Source organism: Schistocerca gregaria, chromosome 8 (genome assembly GCF_023897955.1).
Source record: "Schistocerca gregaria isolate iqSchGreg1 chromosome 8, iqSchGreg1.2, whole genome shotgun sequence".
NCBI lineage: Eukaryota > Metazoa > Arthropoda > Insecta > Orthoptera > Acrididae > Schistocerca > Schistocerca gregaria.
In genome coordinates, this window is record NC_064927.1 from 145,731,736 (window position 1) to 145,749,317 (window position 17,582).

Below are 17,582 nucleotides of genomic sequence, written 5' to 3' on the forward strand. Positions count from 1 at the left end.
GTTAACACTTTTTTGTTCTTACCCTCTTAGTTTGGAAAAAGGTACCAGAAAAAAATGAAGGTGCTCAACATATTATGATCCACAAGAGTTGCACAAAATATATAATTGGGAAGTTGAATCAAAATTTTATTGGGACAAGTAAATGTGCAGTATTCTTATAAGCTGGTGCACTGAGGCAACTGTATCACATGCAGCTACAGAAAATAAATAAAGTTGAAACTGAATGAATCATTAAATCACTAAATAGTGAAGATTCCCACAGATATGATGAAATTTCAAGTGAGGTTGTGGAGATCAGTGCACCACATATTAGTTTAAGACATATTCTAAGTGTGGTCAGTTTTCTGACAGACTGGAATACTTGTTAGTGAAGTCACTTAATACAAAGGATGAAAAAGATAATGTGGACAGTTACTGAGCAATTTCTTTGCTTTTTCAAAGTTTCTGAGAAAACAATATATAAGAGAACAGTGTCACATCTCAGTAAGCCTAATTTACCGGCAGCCTTGTAGTCTGACTTTAGGGAAGAAGTATCCACAGCCAACACAATTTATTATTTTATGTACAAAGCACTTTCATGCCTAAATGATACACTGAGTACATTAGATATTTTCTTTAACTAAAGAAAAATCTTTGTCCTCCAGTGCAACTTTCAGGGAAGAGATTCAGAACTGACTCATCAGATGAAAGTGGGATGTGCCACAGGGTTCTGCCTTGGGTCCAATGCTTTGCTCAATACATTATATGACGTGCCATTAAGCCTAACAGATAACTTGACAGCATGTCGAACTGAACGCCTTTCAGTCATCTCAATTTCCAAATTGTTATTTTATCGGGCTATCAGTTTTCACGAAATATTACGCCATCTTCGCAGCCTCACAGATTCCTACCTTAGGTCCACTTGAAATAGGGGGCATCATTCAAAGACTGGTATCCATAGATTTTTGAGACAATGATCACTTCAGACATCACCTGCTGACAGGACCAAAGGTGGGAATATTCCTACGCATCAGTCAGGAGGCCTAAAGATGACGGAATATATCCTCAAAACTGGTAGTCCAATAAAACAACAATTTGGAAATTTAGACAGCTGAAAGGTGTTTAATTTGACATTCTGAACTGAACAGCTGAGGTCCCACAACCATTTATGAAAAGCTGGACATACAGAGATAACTCAACATGTTTTCTCTTTGCAAATGACACAAGTGTTATTGTAACAATAGCATTCCATCCTAGATTTTCCATTGTTTAACAAGTATTATTGTAAAAGATGTGGAAGATAATATAAATGACATACATGAAACATATTTGCAGTTGCGAATATGAACAACCATCAGCAGTATAAGGGAACTACAACAATGCAAATTTGTGCTGGGTCAGGACTCAAACCCAGATTTCTATCTTTACGCAGTTGGTCACCTTAACCGCTTTGGCTATCTGTGCACAATTCATGGCCAGACAAAAAGTTCTGTACATTGTTGTTCCTCTGTCACAACTTGTATCTGTACACACATTATATAGTTCCCATACATGGGAAGACATTTTAATTGAATGTTGCTGTCCAGTATATTCAGATAAATATGATATTGCAGGGCCTGTGTTGTTGAGGAGAAAAATTTGATATTCCTTTAGACATGCATGCATGTGTGAAGAAACATGCACTGTGGTGACTATAGCTGTTATGAAACATGTAAAATGAATTCAGAGTTGCGAATACTAACAATCATTAGCTGTATAGGGGAATGACGACTATGAAAATTTGTGCTGGATGGGGACTCAAAAATGGATCTCCCATTTTACACAAGTGGTCACCTTAACTGCTTTGACTGTCTGTGCATGATTCACAGGCAGACCCAAACTTCCATATGTCATGATCGTTCCTGCACCACAACCTATACTCGGACACACATTATGTAATTCTTGTACAGGGGAGGGCATTTTAATTGAAAATCGCTGCCCAGTACCAGTGGATAAATACTATATTGGAGGGTTATGTTGTTAAGAAGAACAATGCAATGTTCCTTTGGATGTACATGGTTGTCTTGTTCAAAGGAACACGCACTGTAGCAACTTCAGCTGTTATGAAATACATGAAGTGTATTCACAGTTGTGCATGACTCACTTATGTCAGTCTGGCCGTGAGTCATGCACAAGTAGCCAAACATTTAAGGTGACTGCTCACATAAAGTGGGAAATCTGGATTCAAGTCCTGGTCTGGTACAAATTTTCATTGTCATCATTCCCTTATACAGCTTACGGTTATTCACATTCACAACTCTGAATACATTTCATGTATTTCATAGTTGCTGTAGCTGTTGCAGTGCTTGTTCATTTGAACATGTATGTTCATCTGAAGGATGTCATCATCATCATCATGATCTTCTTCTTCTTCTTCTTCTTCTTCTTCTTCTTCTTCACAATGCAAGCACTGCAATATACTATAACATAAATGATGTGGCTAATAGGATAGTCGGTATCATCACCATATGGTTTTCAGAAAACACATTAATGTTTAACTGCAACAAAAGACAATAAGTACATATTTGGACTCAGAACTATATTAAAAACAAAATTTTACAGTCCCAATGGGATCACAATTGCCAGTGGTGCTGAATATTTCAATTCTTAGTAATGAGAATAGGTGAAAAGATTTCTTGGATTTATCACATTCAGTGTGTTATACACAAACTGAATACTGCAATCTTCACTGCAAGAATGGTCTCCACTGCCTCTGAGACAAGAACAAGAAAGCTTGTTTACTTTCATTCTAATATCTTATATGGTGTTATATTTTGGGAGCAACTCTGTACACTCACCATACATTTTCTTAGCCCAGAAAATAACTATCAGACTGATCTATGGTGTCACTTCATGAACTACATTTAGTTGATTGTTCACATTTCTCTGAATTCTAATGATGTCATTATACATATTATATATTCCAACTTGGGATTTGTTGATGACAACTTTGACTCTTTCAGAAGCAACTTCCATATTCATTCAGTGAATGACTTGCAATTGGGTAATACTTCCTCAACCCTTGTATGGGCGCACCTATATATAAGTGCACAAATCACAAATAACGTTGTCTTATACTGATCCATGGTTGTTACTCAATTGTGAACCACTACCTATTCCTGCATTACTGCCTCAGCCAACAGTGATAAGCTGTGCTGTCATTTGCTCAAGTGAGCAACAGTAATATAAAATAAACAGTGAGCTATGTGAGTACAAATTGACGATCCATGCAAGAAAATGACTAAGTTTCCGAGCTAACAGCGTAATCTCACAATTAGTCAATTGTCTATGAGACAATTAGCAATCAAATAAGCGGATGGCTGGGATCTGATGCAGCTGTGCTGTTTAATGCTTTGAGTGGGTCATTAGTGTAGGATAACACTTGTAAGTGGCAATAGAGTGATATAGTGAATGTTTATTTTAATATTGTTTAATGAAACAATGATTTAGCTCATATAATGTCCTCCCACAGTAGCTGAGTGCTCAGCACGACAGAATGTCAATCCTAAGGGCTCGGGTTCGATTCCTGGCTGGGTTGGAGCTTTTCTCCACTCAGGGACTGGGTGTTGTGTTGTCCTAATCATCATCATTGACACGCAAGTTGCTGAAGTGGCATCAAATCGGAAGACTTGCACCCAGCAAACTGTCTACCTGATGGGAGGCCGTAGTCACACAGCTCATATAATATACGTCTACTTTATCGTTGTTTAAAGATTAAACTTTAATTTTGCTCATACATGTTTACCTTAGTAACATAAAAACAACTATTCTTTAGATAAGTATGAAGTATGCCAAGCACCTGCTCATATTATAAAAAATGGCAGGCCCACTCGAGGGTGAAGCATTGTACAGAAAGGTGTTCACCATTCAGTAGGTTTCAATTTCAATAGGCTTCTATAAGAATGGAGAAAAAGACAGATAAACCCTAAATATTCAAATCCAAGTTGAAATGTCCCCTTGTGGTTCAGTTTCTGTTCTGTCCAGCAGTTGTCCACAATAATTCAGAACTTTTCTCTATAATGTGATCTTTATTTATATATTAGGTTGGCGTATACATTTGTAGCATTTTTGTTTTGCATGTTGGTATTCCAGTTGCTAAGCATTTATTTATCGATTTACATTTTTTATTTGTAGTTTATTGTTGCTATTTGAGTTTACATATTGTCATTTTCTCATTTGAAGATAGAGGGTAGAGTTGTGGATACTAGAAAATGGAGTGCCAAGAGGGGAAATCAGAACATTTCTGACACATCTTACTGTTTGGGTTCCGTAGAGAGGTAACAGCAGGGAAGGCAGCTAGAAGCATTTGGGCCTTGTATGGATATAATATCATTCAACAGAGCATCACAAGAAAATGGTTTTCTCATTTTAAGGAGGATCATTTTGGCATTAGTCACTTTCCATGTTCAGGAAGACCTTCAGGTTTGAATGATCCATGTCAGTATACTCAAGAATTGGCAAATGTGACAAACTGGGATAATTCCATGATCATGTGGCATTTGCATGCAATGGAGAAGGTTCAAAAACTGGGTGTATGAGTACTGCACACTCTTAGCCAAAATTACAAAAAAAATCAGTTAGTGGTCATATGTGCATCTCTGCTTGCTCACCATCGATTGGCTCATGAACAACACTGACCATTTGTATCATGCTATGTTACTGGTGATGAGAAATGGTGTCTTTATGCTAACTTAAGGAAAAGACAAGAATGGGGGAACCCAAACAGAGCAGTAACTCTTCTTATGAATACATGTGCGCATCCACAAAAGCTAATGTTATATATCTGGTGCAACAGCACTGATGTGTTGTACTACAAATTGCTGCCTTGAAGTGTAACCAACATTACTGATACTTATTGTCAACAACTGAGTTGTATTCTTGATGCAATCCATGAATAATGACCAGAAAGTCTGCATGAAGTGATATTACTTCATGATAATGCCTGTCTGCTTTCTGCTAGACAGAAAAAACACTATTCAGGAGTTGAGTTCGATGTCATTCCACACCCATCTAATTCACCTGACCTTGTACCCTCAGTTTCATGTTTTCCACTCTCTATCGAACAACCTTCAAGGAATTTCCTTTCCAGATGAAAATGCATGCCAAACATGGCTCAACAAGTTGTTTGCCTCAAAACCACATGATACCTACAGTGGTGGAATTGGGAAGTTACCCCCACACTGGAAAACTGTTGTAAATAGTGAAGTCTCTGTTGTGTGTATCTGTTATGATTTATTAAACTTATTGAAAAATGCTATGAACTTATGCATCAACCTAACACTTTCTAATAATTTTCTTCATGTTTTATTAATTCTTTAATTATTTGCATATAAAAATTTTAATCAACATTCTGTAAATTATGTACTGACTCTTTCCATGACAATGTAGATTTGGGTTGCATGGTCCTATATAACATGATAAATAGTAAATAAACAAAATCCTAAGTGTTTTGCTGAACTATCACAGTTTTAGTGGCACCATATGACACAATGCGCAGAACATCAGAAGAATGTATTATGACAGAAAATAATCAAAGTTCTTTTGTTGGCTTACTGCCCATGCTAGGTCATATGTTTGTGGGAAAATTCTCCCTCATTCCTTCTTTCACTCAGAATAGGGTAGTTCATGTTAGAGTATATGATTCTCCTTCACATACATGATTACATCTTATGCCTTACACCACGTTAGCTCTATTACAACTCCTTGCTTCTATCTTTAAAAACCTGCATTTTAGTGATACTGACGTGTCATCATCAGCCTTAAGCACCCAATCAGTACTCTCCAACAGGCCTTCATGGACAATATATTTGAACGCAGCTTGAGTCTTAGCCCAAAGATGCTGCCGCCCTTCTGAAACATCAAGTGCCACTGTGGGTAGTGTGGTATCTGTGGATAGCAAAAAAACTCCATGTAGTTGACATAAAGGAATAGCAATTTCTGATAAAATAAAGAAGTAACAAGTTTTAAAGGTGCATTATGATGTCTCAATAACATCACATGAAAGAAGAAGATTGTGATAAAATGCAACTGCTACAGATATTTCAACCATAAAATTGTGGCAGCAGTTCAAGACCACAAAGCAAACTTATATTTAATTATTCAAGTACTGGAACTTGATTTAAATATACACATCATAACACCATTGCGCAACCATCCATTGCACCTCGTATCAAAAATCGCATATTACAACCTCTATGAAAAACTGACTGCACTTAGAATAGCAAAGGAGGAGGTTGCAATCCTGTGTTGTCAGGTCATTAAATGTAGAGCATTGGCTCAACTAGGCAAGAATGAGGGTGAGAACTGACTGTGGCCTTGCTGAGAGAACCATCATGGTATGTTGAAGGGTGATTTGAGAAAAATCTAAGTGAGGATGATTATACTGGAATTCAACCACACTCCTCTCAAATATAAGCTCAGTGTTTGAACTACTCTAATGTTTCAGTTGTTCTGCACTGCAACACTGAACAGGCAATTAGCTAACATGATGGAGAGTGAGCAATAGAGAGTATTGCAGATAGATGGGAATTGTTAGTAGGTGATATGGACATTAGGCTTACTGGCACTAACAAGCTACCTATAACTGAAGACCAAACTGTGTTCTTAGCATCTGTTCTCAACTGATAACATCCTGTGATATATATAACACAGTGACATATAACACAGGCTGTAAGGATAAAATTGTCTCCTACAATATAGACAGGAGACCAGATCATGCTTTGTCTAATAAGATAACAGTTTTTGAAGATCTAATTGAGTCTACTAAGGATGTATTTAGGGTAGATTTCAATCTGTTATGCACCATAATGAATCATTAGACAAATAATGACTATTGCCTTATATCTGCATCTGGACAGCATGTTGTTATAATTAAGCTTTCGTTACTTGAGCCAGCGTACATGGAAAATGGTTACCATATAGGTACCAACTTTGTAGGAATGATGTTCAGACTGTGCAATGCAGTATTTCTGTTGTTAGTAGTGTTAGTGTCATGACTTGCCATTAGGTGCCGGTACTAGTACTGCGACATAGGAATGAAACACAAGCATCAGTGCACATTACAACTGCAGACAGTCAGCATGGTCGGGACAATATGAGCAGAGCTTTATTCATAAAGCCATTTCACCAAAATAACAGCAGTAGTGCTGCTGCTCTTCATGAGAATTGATGGATTAAAGCAATATGGAGAGGTCCTCTTTCCGACTAGGGTTGAAAAAGATGATTTGGAAGTTTGAAATGAATGGCAAATTTGGAGTTGGTCCTGGGAGGGGCTGACAGTCAATTGTGCCACAAATTGTTAAAGTATTTCCTGTTGCCATGGCTGAGAATTCTGGGCACAATGTGTGATCTTCAAGCAATGCACAAGCTGTCATGACTGCTATACATTCCATGGTCCACTGTTTGCAAAGTGTTGCAGACAATTGTGAAATGGTTCCTGTACAAGCTTCCAAGCCCTTGTGGTGCAAATGGTCATGACACTGAGCAATGTTTGTCAGCTGGGACATAAAAATGGTATGCAATTAACAAATGTTACCCTCTAATGTGAAAATTAAAACTATTTCTTTCACGGTTTATTCATTATTTCTCTTCCACGTGTATTTACAAATGTTTCTATAAAGTTTTGTTGTTCTATGATATGTCATTTTTTAATGGGCATCCTCTCAAGTAGCAAAGGTTTAGTTATAACCATCCTGTATGTAAACTGGTAAGAAGTTATATTCTGATGGTAACAGTACCTATTATATATTAATTGTAGCACTACACAGAATTTTTCCTAATGGCTTCATGTAGCTGTCAAAACACAAACACAAACACACACACACACACACACACACACACACACACACACACACACATATTATGTTGGAAGATGGAAGGTGCAATAGTGAAAGCTAAACTGCCCTAACAATTGGTCATCATGGCTTCTTAACAAATTGTTTGCCTTCAGTAAGCATTGCTGCTGTGATGGTACTAAATTCACCAACTCTTGTGTCTCCACTGACAGAGTAAAGAAGACATAGCCTCTTTATTTGCAGAGGGATTTAAAACATTTCTGTCAGACAAACTGCTTAAGAGAGTATTTGGAGAATGTGTCCAGTACTTTTCTGTAATAATTACTGTCTATAGCATCAGCAGGTAACATTTTATCAGTCTAGCAATAGCAATTTACAGTCACATTATTGGAAAATTTCCAACTTCTAAAGTTTAATCTAGATGTCTCTGAGCACACTGAAGCTGGTTCTTGTGGGTAGAAAAATGTATAAAGACGTCGAAGACGACATAAAAATGATTATGTTTTAGGTAAGGTAAATCACTGCACTGAGGACACAAATTGTAGTCAGAGGAATTAACATCATTGTTTTAATTCCTTATGACCTCATTTAGTTCAACAGGTAAGGAGTGAGTGCTCGGAGGGAAGTTACTAGGAGAGTAGAGAGGGAGAAGGAGAGAGAGAGAGAGAAGAGAGAGAGAGAGAGAGAGAGAGAGAGAGAGTAATGCTAGGAATTTAAATATTTTATGCACTTATAAACTGGAGAGAGTGATTTGGTAAATTTAGATGTAGCAATTAGTGAAATAAAGAAATAAAGGAACTTCTACAAATGCCAGTATAAATCTTGATGTTGTGGTCAGAGCCTGAAGATTGAGCCTCCTTGTGAACAAAGTAAACATATATCATCCAACGGGTGCCAGTTCATTATAGACATCACTTCTCCATGCACATACCGCATATGGTGGCCTGGGGGAGCATACAAGCTGAAGTTTGGCTCACAACAGATGTACACTGTTCTCTCTCTTTCTGTGCTCCTCTCACTACATTACTTCACAAACTTGTAGTTATGCTGACCTACTCTCTGAGTTGTGGGGATTGGATGTGCAGTGACTGCTATGAAGGGGTGGAAAAGACATTCTTCATGTTAGTCAGGAGACATTCGGCTCTACCACCTGGCAGTACTGCGTTTGTATGGCTGATGAGAGAGAAAGAAGTCAGTTACGGTTGGCTGCAACAAGAAATTCAGTGAATGTGAAAATTCTTTATTATTCCTATAAGCTTGAACAGCTACAGTTCACACCATCATTCCAAGCACAGCCTGACATCAATCTATGGTGGTAGTGGTGGCACATGTACGGCACTGAACAGGGAGGTCGTCAGCACCTGTGCTCAACTAACAGAACACAAATGTGGTAATGAGTTGTTAGAAGCATGCAACAAAATGTAAATTAGAAATTTGCAGCTATCCTGGGACTCCCTCACTCACACTGCCACAACAACCCATGATGTCTCACATTGGTACAGCAGATATCCTTGGGGTTTATGCACATGCTCACTCAATGATCTGCCACTTCAGGTACTGAGACCGTGGCAGCTGTTATAGATTTGTGGATCGGCAGGCAGCAGGCAGGCAAAGACTTCTGGCACAGTGGCCTGGTGCCTTAGTGAAGGTGGGTGATGGCAGTGTTACTCAGAGTCAGACTCCAGGCTGGTGGCTTGGCACTGTGTCTGTCAGCTTTAGACACTAGCAGCATAAGGGTGAGAGGACCTCTGTCCGTACCATGAACTGTGAAGCAGCGGTGGGATTCTCAGCAGTTGGTATTGTGGTGATGGCAGCACAGCGGAGGTGATCTGATAGCTAGGCCATCAGGCAGTGGTTGTTGGTGCGCAACCCAGCTGTGATGATGATAGCTGCATCACACAATGTTAAAACCCTATGGTACAGCTGATACATCGTGTGTGGCACTGCACAGCCCTGCTATGCCGATGACCTGCTTGGCAGGCCAGAGGGGGAAGGGCGTTATATATACATGCAAAGAAAGCTTGCTAATGTAGAAGACAAGCACTGTCAAAACTTTCTGCAGGCACGGCATTGTCCAGAGAACTGGGTTACTACTGAAGCAGCGGCTACTATAGCAAAATGCTGTGTCAGCTGGCTGTGCTTCACGCCCTGTCTGGGCCCATGTCATTTCAGAGTTAATAGATTATCCGTTTGGTTTTAAGAGGAATAGCTCATTTGTGGGTACCCTTTTCCCACCATTAGAGTACAACACCCTATGTGCACTATTATGTACATGAAATTAGGACACTAAATACATAGTGTTAAAAGGTACAAAGTAAGACAAACATTTAAATTTGGCATGTGAATGTCAACCAGGAGTGTCCCAGGCACAAAAGCTACACAGTTCTTCACTTTTTTGATGGTGTATCAATACTTTTATTCTGAGAGTAATTTAACGATCAACACTCACCATGTTTAGAGGTCATGAAGAGTAGCTTGTCACAGTGTTGGCCCCATGTGGCATTTACGGCGGCTGCCTTAGTGGCATGGTTCTTAGGACCAGTCATCACCCAGCACAACACACGTACACGTTGCTTCACGCCGTCAGCTGTGGTCCCATTGCATTCTGGAACAGAAGACATTTGATGTACAATGATAATACCGATATGAGACAGGAATTATTGGAATGAAATAATAACTTGTAGACAAAACCAAAAGTATTGTGCAAACAAAAATCAAAGCAGTGGTGGGCAATATGCCTACAGTTGTCGTTCCCCATACAGGCGTGGCTGTCAGTGTGATTTCCTAGCACTTATTTGACCAAATAAACAATAGCAATGAAGTCCCTAAGTATCCAGTACAGAACTGTTGAGTTGCTGCTTTCGGCTGCAAGTCACAACCTCAAATTAGACCTTGGACATGGAGTAACTGAAGACCTGTTCCTTGTGGTAGATAAATTGATTACAGACTACATTTTCGAGCTTGATTTTCTTAGAGAAAGAGACACAAAGATTGATCTTTGGGTAAATGCTACCCGTTGGGTAAGGGCCAATCAATTATAGTAGATCTTCTAGTACCGAGACTTTACATGGGGAATATTGTCGAGGATTAAATTTGTAAAAACTAAAATGATATTCTATGGGGATATATCTGATATCAACAGTGAGGTAGAGGTCTTAAAAATGACAGTTAAAGAGAAAGTAACAGAGGCTGTATGAATTGATAGGAGCCAAAAGAATGATCTAGAGAAAGTGTTGTTCTAATATCTGCAAGTGTTTGAGAAAAAACTAGGTATTATCAAAACTTCGGTGTATCATATGGTGTAATTCCACAGCAGACCAATTAAAAAACACATTACTCCATTCTTTGGTTGAAACGTGAAGAAGTTGGTAAAGAAATTTGACAAATGCCTGAAAGGAGAATTATTGAACCAATTCTGTACCCTTATTGTAAATAGCAAAATGACTATATCTTTTCAATTCCATGTGGACTGGTTACCTAATCTAGTAAGGAGTGGTGTAGCACAAATATGCCTTAATATGTAAATATTTCATGTGGAATAGACTTTTTTACTATGCATATAGTGGCAAGCTCTTAAGTTTTATGATTTTTTCATAACAATAGAGGAAAAATCGGTAAAATCATAGTCCTCACTAGACACTGTATAAAGTAATTTTAAGAGGAAGTCATAGATTTGACCATAACTTAAACTATGTCGTAGGAATCATTGCTCCATGAAAATCACGAAATAATAGGTTGCTGTGCGTGCTTAGACTTTACTCTTAGGTATTCAGTAATAGATACACACTTGAGAGACTTAGAGAAAGAGTACTGTAATATTACAGAGATGCTATTGTAGATGCCTTGTAAATATATATATGAACAGTACATTACTTTTTAGTTCTTAAAGGAATGTGAGATAGGTGGAGAGATGTGTCTTGTTCGAAAAAACTTCCCCACAATGCTGTGGGCAGAAGTTTGTAGTTGTTTGCCATAACTGAAACTGACAGAGGGAACAGCATTATAGGCACTGATGAAATTAACCATCCGCACTCCATGCTTAGCACAATAGCAATAAGAAGAATTAATTTATATCACAGTGCCTTTGCTTGTGGTAAGCTGTTTATGTTTGTAAGTAAATATCTGAGGGTCAAAGAGTCACAGGCAAATAGATGTATACTCTTGGTGATGCCAAGGTGAAGCTATTCTTGCTTTCCCCCAGCACAGCCCATGAATATTACTGCATAAATTATATGTAAACCTGCCATAAAATATGCCGATTAAACTGATACATTTGATGGTCATTAATGTCTTCTGTGAAGCAGATGTAATAGAGAGAAAGGAGTGAACACCGATCTCAGGGTATAGTGCAAAATTATATGTAAATATTGTTAATATGTAGAATTTTGCTTCCTGCTTGGTCACAAGTATATACACACTGAAATAGAAAGATACTGAACAGTAAACGATCTGGGCCACTTTATTAGGGTGAGTGCTAAACAGAAAGTAATAGATGAGTATGGACACACACTGTAAGTCCAACATAGGATAAAGTTATTACTGTCAATGTGGGAATCGCTGCAACGACAATTTTTGTTCTGATATATCAGGGAGTGTGTCATCTATAGTGGTGGTAAAGCTTTTCACACCCCCTGCGATGGACGTAAGCAGACGGTGGTGAAGCACAGCGAAGCTAAATTAAGTTGATAGTTGACAGACACGGACAGCTCAATGGTAGCCAACTCACAATATACCAGACAACCTGACCTATGTACACGTCTTGATGAGCATGCATGTTAACATGAAATGAACTTTTCTTAATGCATAATTATATAGATAACTAAAATCCTCATACTAGTACAGACATGCCAGGAATTACATAAATTAAAGGTGTTACGTGTTATTTCTGTGTGACTTAATGTGATAGCACATGTTCTCTTCCAGATCATAATATGTTGTAAAAATGCTGTGCATATACACTCCTGGAAATGTAAAAAAGAACACATTGACACCGGTGTGTCAGACCCACCATACTTGCTCCGGACACTGCGAGAGGGCTGTACAAGCAATGATCACACGCACGGCACAGCGGACACACCAGGAACCGCGGTGTTGGCCGTCGAATGGCGCTAGCTGCGCAGCATTTGTGCACCGCCGCCGTCAGTGTCAGCCAGTTTGCCGTGGCATACGGAGCTCCATCGCAGTCTTTAACACTGGTAGCATTCCGCGACAGCGTGGACGTGAACCGTATGTGCAGTTGACGGACTTTGAGCGAGGGCGTATAGTGGGCATGCGGGAGGCTGGGTGGACGTACCGCCGAATTGCTCAACACGTGAGGCGTGAGGTCTCCACAGTACATCGATGTTGTCGCCAGTGGTCGGCGGAAGGTGCTTGTGCCCATCGACCTGGGACCGGACCGCAGCGACGCAAGGATGCACGCCAAGACCGTAAGATCCTACGCAGTGCCGTAGGGGACCGCACCGCCACTTCCCAGCAAATTAGGAACACTGTTGCTTCTGGGGTATCGACGAGGACCATTCGCAACCGTCTCCATGAAGCTGGGCTACAGTCCCGCACACCGTTAGGCCGTCTTCCGCTCACGCCCCAACATCATGCAGCCTGCCTCCAGTGGTGTTGCGACAGGCGTGAATGGAAGGACGAATGGAGACGTGTCGTCTTCAGCGATGAGAGTCGCTTCTGCCTTGGTGCCAATGATGGTCATATGCGTGTTTGGCGCCTTGCAGGTGAGCGCCACAATCAGGACTGCATACGACCGAGGCACACAGGGCCAACACCCGGCATCATGGTGTGGGGAGCGATCTCCTACACTGGCCGTACACCTCTGGTGATCGTCGAGGGGACACTGAATTGTGCACGGTACATCCAAACCGTCATCGAACCCATCGTTCTACCATTCCTAGACCGGCAAGGGAACTTGCTGTTCCAACAGGACAATGCACGTCCGCATGTATCCCGTGCCAGCCAATGTACTCTAGAAGGTGTAAGTCAACTACCCTGGCCAGCAAGATCTCCGGATCTGTCCCCCATTGAGCATGTTTGGGACTGGATGAAGCGTCGTCTCACGCGGTCTGCACGTCCAGCACGAACGCTGGTCCAACTGAGGCGCCAGGTGGAAATGGCATGGCAAGCCGTTCCACAGGACTACATCCAGCATCTCTACGATCGTCTCCATGGGAGAATAGCAGCTTGCATTGCTGCGAAAGGTGGATATACACCGTACTAGTGCCGACATTGTGCATGCTCTGTTGCCTGTGTCTATGTGCCTGTGGTTCTGTCAGTGTGATCATGTGATGTATCTGACCCCAGGAATGTGTCTACAAAGTTTCCCCTTCCTGGGACAATGAATTCACGGTGTTCTTATTTCAATTTCCAGGAGTGTATTAATATGCTTGTGTAATCTCACATGTACTTAACAGATGGTGGCGAACAGTGACAGCAACTAGTCATAATCTGGATAAATCACCTGAGACGAGATAAACTATCGGTAGGCGCAAAACGTGTCCTAGCTCATGCTATGTGTAGACTGCTAAGACTTTACCATGCATGACATCAGACACCAGTTCCCACGGGGCTCAGCTCCAAGTGACCATGCATCTGCTCCATCCATTTGCCTGAGAAGCCTTCCATCAAATGCAACCCATTTCATAAATGTAAACTGTCAAACTTAATATGTTTAAATTGTGGATGCAATGCTGTATATACTTGAAGAGGAACTATTAGAGGATCGCTAAAATCACACAGGTTTTAGAGGAAACTTTGTGAACGCTTCAATGTAATATAAATGTGATCTATCTGCTGAGCAAAAATTTTAAACATCTCTGGTACAAAAAGTGGACTTGCATAACTCTATTATTAAAGTAAATTACTTAATATTGAATATCACAAAGTTCTGATCAAAACAAACCAATGAGATTAATTAATGTCACTTTATCTTCACCGAAATAAATTGATGAATGTGTAATGAATGAAATTAGTACTATCATATCTAAAAGAAACTTCATTTCTCTATAAAATGTCTGTAAATCTACCTATCTTCATTGGTAAAAGCCCAAACTGTAAAATATTCCTGCAATGTACAAGCATAATTGCTGTGTAAAACCAGGTCACAATTCTGTGATATCTCTATGTTGTATTTATTAGAAATGAACTAACTTACCCTGTGTAACCTAATTTATTGGTGGTGCAAATAATTTCTTACTTGGAGATGGGAACAAGCTAACAGGATAAAAAACATTGTGGATTTTGTAAATAATTTTGGATATTGAAGATTGAAATGGGACTACCTTCCCATCCCTATCTGAAATTCCTTCCTCAAGTCAACATTCTCTGAAGAGGTCAATTTAGCTCAAATTTTTAGCTTCCTGCACTTTATACTTTTATGTCTATACCCAGTTCAAGTTGTAAACTGTCCTTTAAAAATTAGTACATATGAGTTTACTATCTCACATTAGATTCCACCTTAGCATGTCACCCAATTTGTATTAGCAACTAACGGAAGTAAGCCATTTGTTAATAATCCAACTTTGACATTTTGTGATATGAATTATGCAGCCATGTTGCACCACATATTCTTGAAAATTTACTTACTTCTCCCCTATTTGTGAAAAGCCAAAATATTTATTCATTATGATAATTTAAAATAATACCTCTGCTTGAGAGCAAACCAAAACACTCTTAGAAATATTTTATTCAAAGTGATTTGTTTATAACTAACTAAAGGTAATATTAATTGTTGTACTGCAAAATTCATTGAAATTGTATATGAAATTAAGTAAACCCTTCCAAACTGTATATTAGAAGATGTCAGGCAATATGTGGTCCATTTTTTAATGCAAGTAACTAAAATTATCTAATGACTTTTAATTGTTATTTATAAATCTTACTTTTACAATGTATTCGATTGATTAGTTTTATATAAAAGAGAGCGGCGCATGAGCCATGCAGTGGAGGCAGTGAGTCAACAGTGAGTCAGTGAGTCTGCACTACCACCTTTTGGAAGCTGTTTGTGTGAGACTTTTAGAGGCTGTCAGAGAAGAAGTGTATATCATCAATGTACATGTAAAACGGTTACAACAGGAGACAAGAAAAGTGATGTACTCTGTGTTTTATTTAAAAATTAATACATCAGCAGCATCAAACACTGGAACTTTCTGAAGCAACAACACTCATGGATATCAAAATTGACTGTCTCATCACATGGAGCAGCTAAGTTGTTATGTAAAGTTTCATTAACTGTGATTTAAATTTTCTAGTTTTCACTCGTCATCGTACTTGTGAATGGTGGAGGCCCAAACTATTAAGTTGCTCCAATGGTATTATTGAGAGTTCAATATTACTATTGTCCAATTATAGATTGGACAACAAAAACTAAACATTTTATTCTAAATCAGCATCAATGGTAATTAAAATGCTTCCCTCCTCTCACAATTTAAGGGTGGCATTTTAAGGTACTAGCTTATAAAACTGAGTCACAATTACATTTTCTGAATAGTATTATACAAGACTTTTAGCTCAGTTGCAAGGGATTACACGTTTATATAAAACTACAGTACTGAGATCTGTATACTCTTTTGTGCAAATGTTTCGGCAAATCAAAGTAACAGTTCCATGTAGGGGCGTACTAAGTGTTACGGAAACTTTTATACCCCAAACACTAACAGAGAAGTGACAATATGTGTAGTGGTTTATCCAATTGGTGTTTCACACTGTGATTATTAGGCAGTTATCAAATTGTAACTTGTACATTGACAATAATGAAGCCTGACACAGATGAAAGGCAGCACCAAAGACTCCAAAAATTGCTGCTGCCATTCAAGGGGCTGTATAACACCTTCAGATGGATTTACATGGTTTATGAATACTTTATTGAACAATGATAATTACCGGTTTTATCAGTTTTCCCAACCATGAAGTGTAATCCTATGAAAAACAAAAAGGAGGGATGTGACTGATCTAGTATGAATGAACTCTATAACATCTTTGATAGATGATAAAAAGCGACTACTAAATATTGTTTCTTCCCTTGGGTATCTTGGCCAAGCATGTAAGCATCTGCAATCATCCGCTGTGTAATTTCATTAGTTCAATAGTAATTAATTCAGGTATTAAATTCTTTAATTTCATGGAGTTTCACATTGTATCCTCTTGATAAACGTTGAAAAGAATCTCTTTGTGGCTCATTATAATTTAGTAGCATTACGTTGACTAGTAGATTCGGTCAGGCGCCAACAACCACAGACCAATTCTTCTTACAGTACAAACATTGTTCTAAAAGCAGCGGATAATAAACGGATCTTTTTTAAGTCAATGTTCACTGCGGTAGTTTAAATTTCCCGAACGTAGTTAATTAGTGACGTACTACTAACGATGTAGTTACAGCTGGACAGGAATAGATGGATGAAAATTATGCAGTTTTCATTCTGACTTTCAATGAAAGTAATCGGTTGAGGAATCATTTTAAATTTTAGCAGTTCTACGTCTAACTGAAGCCAAATTAGGTACTTTGAAATTACGTAACGGGACTGCTAATGATAGCACTTCCCCCTCCCATATCTTAAAAGCAAATTCAAACTTTAATCAAAGAAAATTTTGATTTCTCGTTCTTCTGTTTACGGAAACGATATATACTGTTTTCTTTTAACATTTTATTCACAACTCTTGTAAAGGGAATGCGAACTAAAGTTACAATGAAATAGAGACGAATAACACTGGCAACAATCAGCTCAAATATCATGAATGATCTGTTCAACAATGGAAGAAGACAAGTTTTGT

The 17,582-nt window shown here is 38.9% G+C and overlaps 1 protein-coding gene across 1 annotated transcript in view; it reads right to left on the minus strand.

Annotated features, from left to right (window-relative positions):
* LOC126284201 (glycoprotein-N-acetylgalactosamine 3-beta-galactosyltransferase 1-like) overlaps positions 1–17,582 on the minus strand; it is a 162,469-nt gene that overhangs the window by 56,918 nt on the left and 87,969 nt on the right. The window contains exons 3-4 of the mRNA XM_049982961.1: positions 10,261–10,416; positions 5,763–5,904 (exon numbers count right to left, since the gene is read on the minus strand). Coding sequence (XP_049838918.1) covers positions 5,763–5,904; positions 10,261–10,416 — 298 coding nt within the window. The remainder of the gene's footprint in view (positions 1–5,762; positions 5,905–10,260; positions 10,417–17,582) is intronic.